This window comes from Egretta garzetta, unplaced genomic scaffold, assembly GCF_000687185.1.
Source record: "Egretta garzetta isolate BGI_Z169 unplaced genomic scaffold, ASM68718v1 scaffold118, whole genome shotgun sequence".
Taxonomy (NCBI): Eukaryota; Metazoa; Chordata; class Aves; order Pelecaniformes; family Ardeidae; genus Egretta; species Egretta garzetta.
The window spans coordinates 504,645-512,019 of record NW_009260484.1 but is presented as its reverse complement, the minus strand read 5'-3'; the positions used below and the strand labels follow the sequence as shown (position 1 = coordinate 512,019).

Genomic DNA, 7,375 nt, shown 5'->3' with positions numbered 1-7,375 from the left:
TCTCTTATTAAACTGTCTCTATCTCAACCCACAGGTCTTTTTTTTTTTTTCCCTTTTCTCCGATTCTCTCCCCCATCCCACTGAGGGAGGGGGGGAGTGAGCAAGCGGCTGCGTGGTGCTTAGTTGCCAGCCGGGTTAAACCACAACAGTTGTCAAACCAGAGCCTCAGCAATAAAAAAAAACCAAAACAAAACAAACTCAATTTTTTCCCCAGCATTATACATAATATACTAAGTATACAGAAAACTAGATCATTATGCCTCTGATACAAAGCAGGCACAATATAAAGAACCTAAGATGAATTATAGCCAGGTTTTACTCTCCCTTCAGTCTATTATTTTTATTTTGGTAGCTAAAAAGAATCAAAAATATGTACCAGAAATAAAGAAATAACCTTTAATGCTTGAAGGGTAAATTGTTCTGTGGCACTACGTAGCCAAATTAAAGCAAAACAAAAAGAATTCCCTCTTTAATTGTTCTGTCAATACCACAAAATATTCCCAAAGAGTAAAACTTTATGTCTGACTTGCTCAACTGTCCTTTATTATACTAAATTCCTCTAACAAACCTTTCAGCAAGTAAGTTCTTTCTGTATTTTCAAAATACACATACAGCTATATAACACCTGAAGGAAAGACCATTTTCCAGGTTTCCATTTTGATGTGCTTCTTCAGCATGACTGGAAATTATAAATTCAGCTTTAAAATGTTAAAGAGATTCCTCAGTCAAAAAAACCTAACAAGACATTAAACAGATGGTACGACTTCTTAGGAGTGATGACAACTATCTCCTAGTTACAGTTCAAGCCATTCTAGCACAGATACACTGAAAGCAGAGATTTTAAGTTGCTTCCCCCCATTTTCTCTACTCAATCCACAAACATCCCTAGGAAAAAAACAATGTAAAATTTTGGAATTTTTTGTACTTGTTCACTCATCTTTTTTTAAATAAAGCACAGAAGTGTTACATTTTACATAACCTTCATAATAAGACCTATTACATCAAACATGCCCCTCCAACCAATTTCTAACAAAAAAAAAAAAAGACCAGCTAACATAGACTAGAACCTTCTTCAAAGTAAAATCTAACAATAAAAAATGCTCACACACTTAGAAAGATACAAGTAACTAGGCAGTTGCTGTTATTACACAGAGGAACACTGTAAATAAAATAATACTGCTGTCTAAACTGCAGATTAATCAGAAAGAACACCTGCAAATCAAGATATGCTAGTCCCAGAATTATTCAAGAGCACTAAAAACCAGTGCATACACATACACTTCTGAGACAAACTGAGGTTATGTAGCACTTTTACTTTAATCAATACCAATCATGCACTGACTGCATAGAACATTCTTCTACTTTCTTCAGGATCTGAAGTATTAGATTTCATTATCATCATTTAGAGTATTATTCAATACTTGTCACAGATTAAAAGTTAGATTCCTTATCATGAGTCTTCCACAGTTTGTGTGTTTTGATGTATAAAACTATATGGAGACAAAATTTTTTATTCCTTTATTCCTTTCACTGGGAAGTGTTCCACTAACTATCTAGAAACCACCTAGCACAGTTTCAGCAAGACTTTAAAAAAAAAAAAAAAAAAAAAAAAAAGGTTTTTCTGGCCTTTAAATAAAAACTAGCTATTCAGTATTACACATTAAAGCTTGAGTTCTTTTATGGCTGTTGAACTAGTACCACAATGGAAATACTGTAACTGTAGTTTAAAAAGTTCAGGATCCAAATTCCTATTACCAATTAAATTACTGCAGAGTAGGAGTGTTTTCACTCCCAGAACAAGTATACTCCCCCTTATGCTTATTCAGTATTTAGCTACATTGTCATTGACCTAGATGATCATTGCCTACCCTCACGATTTCCACATCCATCTATGTGCTTAATAGCACTCCCATGACTCTGTGCAGGGATATGAAAAAAAAAAAACAAAAGCGTTGCTTGTTCAGAGGGGAAAGTGTGAAAAACATTCCAACTTACTTATTGAGTTTGGTTGTTCAACACAAATTGTTCCCTGTCACAACTGGAAGTACTAAATAACATGTGGTGATGACTGCAAACTGGCCCTTATAATTGCCTATCTATTAGGAAGATCAGTATGAAAGGTGAGGTAGGACTGCAACACACCATTAAAGTATGATCTGCAGAACTGTTGTTGAAACAAAGATTAACTCTAAATTTGCAGGATGAAATTACTGTTGTATAAAACCTTGTATACCTGTTGCTCCTCTTCTTCAAATACTTTGTTTTGTATCTTTCTGTTGCCTCTGAAGAATCTAATTACCACTACTATGTGATGTATTACCACTGAAGTTGCACATATATTGTTTCTCCTGAAAAGTGAAGTTAGAACCATATCATGTAGCAGGAGGAGATTCAGGGTGAAGTTACATATTATAGCTTGCTCAGACTAGAAAGGGAAGATTCTAGTGCTTTTTTCTCCTTCCTCACATTCATCTTGCATGACTTTAATACTTGTCTGATTCCAGATGAGCTAGGTAACTTGCTACATCCTGTGGGGAAAAAAACCCAAACCAACAACCAAACCTGAACATCCAAACTAAAAATTTACCAGGTTAAAGACACACATTGGCCTGATGCACAGTCAGACAAGCCCAAGAGCTAAAAGTACAGAAGGGGCAGGACAGTTTGCTCTGAAGGAGTGTAACCTCCTTTTTCCAGTGGCAGGCAATTAGCTCAGTCAAAATGAAACCTCATTTTCAAGTTAAGTTTATCTGACGTGTCAGGCTTCATAGTCTTATTTTGTTCATCAGATTGTAATACAGAGAGAAAAAATGTTTTAAAGGCATAAAAAAGTGGTATGACACACTACTTGAAAATTGAATGTTTTTACCTATTTTTCAAAAGAGTAATGGCTCTCTAGATAGCAAACAGTAAAATCAGAACTAAGAGCAACTTACAAGAAAAGGAAATCATTGTAATATTTCCATTTCAAATTACACACATTTCTTAGCAGACAAGTATTTCACTGTCAGAAAGTTGCTAATATACAATCCTTTTCTAGATGCAGCTGTACGGAGATACTACCTTTAAAATTACCACTTATCAGTTGAATGAAAGCAAGTCATGATTTACTGTCACTGACTTCAGGATTAACACAGCAAACACGACTTATTACCAACATAACTGTCAGGGACTGAAAACCTGCTACAACCAAATTTAAGAGCTGTGGGCTTCTAAAAGACAACTTAATATAGACAAGTTGATTTGATATGTAATCCTCCCTAAATTTTCTGGATTTTATTTAAATTATTCATGAAAATACCATGCTAATTGTACCTTGTAATATCTGAAGTAATCACGTTCTTGCAGTTTCTGTATTTTGGGGAAGATCTTGAAAGTATTGAAGTCATCGATGCTTTCTATGTCACATAAACAATCATCTAGGACTCCTGTGAGCTGTTAAAAAATACATAAAAATTTATTTTTAATCAAGAAATGCAATATTAACTACAGGAAAATCCTCTAAAGAGAAATAAGATGGCAGTCAAAAGAAATACTAGTGAAATGCAGTTCCATAGCAAATAATTTATTTTTCATTAAAATACTCCACAATATACCTTATACAAAGAATTAGAAAAGAACAGACCTCAGCACTTTTTCTGAGCTTAAGTCCACCTTCAAATGCAATGCTAAATCAATGTTAGCCACTTTCAGCCCTGAAATTTGTTGACAGATGCAGCATATAGTTTTCTGCAGAATGAGCAGCAAGATCTTTCCAAACTATGAACACACGCTATATTAGCACATCAGATTTGCATACCAAGTGTTCTCCTACCAAACGCTCATTAGCTGAATTGCCTAAAAAAAACCCAAAAAACCCCACAACCAACATGATCATGCATTGTCATCTTATTTTTATAATTCTTCTCAAAGCGTAAGAACACTCCAGCTAGCTTCTTAAGAGGCATGGAAGAAAGGGGAATAGGTACTTTCGTGTCCAAAAAGTTAGCAGCTTCACAGGTAAATTATACAAATAAATACTATGAAAACCAGGTGCAGGCACCTATATTGTAGGCTGTAAATCTATTGCAAAACTAAGTCTGAACTTTTCAGATCCCATGCCTCTTCTTGTGCCAGGAGAGGAAGCTAGTTCAAGGTACTGCACTAGCTTAAGACCACCTCTACGGAAAGGAGTGCACAGAAGTGCAGAAGTGCTACTGCCTACTACGGGAGAAGAAGGCAGGACTGTGCAAGTAGCAGAGAGGACAGGCCCAACTAACTTGGCAGACTAAGCTATGGCAACACTTTTGCTGAGACCCTGACAGTGTCTTCATGAAACGCAGGAAACACCAAAAGTGTGATTCTGTGAACTTCTGTATGATAGATTTCATTAAATCTAAACTATTTAGCTTCTTAAACAACTAGAAACATGTTTGAAAGGCCTTTCAAGCATAAGTTTGAAGGCTTTAGACCATATCCAAGGGAATGGAACGACACACTACCATTAACTACTATTACTCTTCAGTCAAGCAGGATATTCATTGACATACATAACAGCCTAGAAAGCATATAAAATAGGAAAGCCCACACATCTTATAACTTGCATGGGCTTAGAAGAACTTCTAACTATTAAAGGTTATGTTATGTGCAAAAGGAGACAAAAAATATTTTTTCTCCACAGATTTCACATAGATGAGATTATGAAATCATCTAATCTGTTTCATGCATGATAAACCCTTATATAACCAAGCTTGATGTAAAAGAGAAACAGAATTGTAGGCTTCTGCTCTTTCACGAAGCATAAAGGAGGCCCGGAAAATGGATTTCCCCCAGCCCCCGGTGCGAATAAAGAAGTGAAGATATGGCAATAAAGCATTTAAGTAGGAAATTCACCTTATGTAGATCCTACTTTTCTTGAGGCACTAAGTAGGTTGTCACAATTCTGCAGAGTAGATAAATGAGTTTTACTTCATTGCTGTAAGTGAAGCTACTTTACCAAAAGTCTTCCATGCTATTATGCTTGCCTTGTTAATGTTACCTAGTGTCAAACCTGGGCAAACAGCTATGAGAGCACCTATGTACAATTGCGGGTTTTTCACAAAGTCAAGAAAGCTCACAGCCCACATGACTGTCAACTTCAAAGGCAGAAGACAAAACTTACTATTTTTGATACTTACAGAAATACACCCCCCCATGCATTTTAATCTATAATGATTTCATTAAAAATTTCAAATTTTCTTATTGGTCACACATAGGCAGAAATTAATTTTGCAGTCTTTACAGGTAACACCATACCACAAAATAATAATATATTATAATATGAAAATACAGTCTAATATGAAAAGGCAAAAAGATTACCCTGAACACTTTGCTCAAATATTAATAAACTGTATAAACAGGGTAAACCTTACGTGAAGAGCAGTAATTCATTAAGCTGAAAGCAGTAGGAAAGATATGAGAAATTTTCTTTGGACTCAGAAGATAAGGAGTAGGAAACTATTTTGATGACCACCTCATGAAGCTAGCCACTGCTTACAAAAACATTTTTACCATCTATGGAAAACTGAAAACGCTTTTTCAGGGGAAAATGTTCCAAATAAACATGCAGTAATTACACTCTGTGTCAAATACCCATGGAAAAATAAAAAGCTGCAGTCTTTTTATTCAACTAAGATGACAAATTAATGGAGATCACACCCTTGCCAGATGTCTCTGGTAAAAATTTCAGTTCTAAGAACATCTTCCAAAACATAGGACAGTTTACTTGGAATGTTATTAAGTTTCAGAAGTGAACACTCCCCAAAAACTAGAACTGGTCTAAGAAATTGTTAAAGAGAAAAAATAATTTAGGAAACAAGGGCAAGCAAACAAAATTCTCCATTTCTTTCTCACAACTTTTTCAAAACTGGAACAGTTAGCTCTCTGTATACATAAAGTAGCAAATCAATGTTTCCTTGGAAAGCATGCTCTAAAATTAAACTGTGCTATATCTGTTCCAAATCCGTGAAATGGTTTGACAGCGCATATGAAACACCAATACTGAACATCAGTGGAGTCAGTTCATAGCACACTAATACAACAGCAACACAGGCTTCAAGTACCCCAGTTACTTTTTTTATTAGTCCAGGTGTTGTCTTCAATGTTCTCACTTGCGTAATGATGGAACACTCTAAGAACATACAGAAAATAGTTTCATTTTTGTCAACACCTGGATCTTTCAAGTGAATTCTTTTTCAAACTGGAGATACAAAAATAAGAACAGTGCATTACACAGTTAAAATTATGTATTGCAAGACCTTTTTTGCTATTCACACAATTGCTATTTTGTCTTTTTTAATTGAACTTAGTTAACTTAGTCCACAAATATAGAGCCAAACTGTACTGTAAGTTGTGACAACTTTTATTACAATGGCCAAGTATCAAGTTTTCTTTTCATCTGTTAATTACTTTGAACTCTACGATAAACTCTAAAAGCATTAGCTTACTATAATTTGTGTTCAAGAAGCCATCTGATATTGACTAGCTGCTATTTCATCTGTATTTCCCAATATGCTTATCAAAGTATTTCTATGTATTGTCAAACCTAGTTTAGTTTTTGTACTGATATCAGAGCTGCACTGGAGATGTTAAACTTCTAACTTATCTCCTCCAAGATAAATTAACCTTTCAGATTAAAAGGTCAGTGTCCAACCTGCATCAACTTCTCCTTATAAAATCTGGAAAGAGAAATGTATTCAGCACTTCAACATTAAGAAAAGCCTGAATAAATGCATATACTAAGAAGCAGTCTATTCATACAAACAACCTTATTAGCATTATCAGGTTGTTGCACTTTAATTGCTTTAACAATCAGAAGACAACCTGGGACACCTTGTTTTGTCCCTTAACGTTTTACTTTGCCATAGCTGCAGAATGAGAGAAAAGCTATAGGTACCATGACTAAAAGAACGAACAGCTAGCTTATCATTTCCCTACGCAAGTCGAACTCCAAGTATTTAAACTCTGAATACAATATGCTAAGAATTTTATTAAATATCAACAACCAATCGCCCTGCCAAGCATCATAAAACCATGCCAGTTTGTTAATGGCTTCTTTAAGAATCTCAATTCAATTAGCATTTAGTTACACTAAAATCGCCACTAAAATAAGGGATTTTTAAACCTGAGAAAACCTCAACTTACAACAAAAAAAACCTGCAATAAAAACCTATCTGTGCTAGACTACTCTAGTCACTGCCTTGGATGGTCACTCACAATAGAGCCTGTTAAACAACGCAGAAATTTAGAAAATATGAGAGATATAACAATCACATACAGAAGACAAACTTCGCTCCACATGGACATCGTATTTCCATATAACCTCACTCCAATATCTTTGGCCCAGCTGAAATCTTTC

General features: G+C 35.1%; 1 protein-coding gene across 1 annotated transcript in view; it reads right to left on the bottom strand.

The window, feature by feature from the left end:
* The window catches only part of ERO1B (endoplasmic reticulum oxidoreductase 1 beta), a 27,627-nt gene extending 23,680 nt beyond the window's left edge, over positions 1-3,947 (bottom strand). The window contains exons 1-2 of the mRNA XM_035899684.1: positions 3,870-3,947; positions 3,316-3,435 (exon numbers count right to left, since the gene is read on the bottom strand). Of these exons, the coding sequence (XP_035755577.1) occupies positions 3,316-3,435; positions 3,870-3,947 (198 nt within the window). The remainder of the gene's footprint in view (positions 1-3,315; positions 3,436-3,869) is intronic.
* Between the last annotated feature and the right edge of the window lie 3,428 nt (positions 3,948-7,375).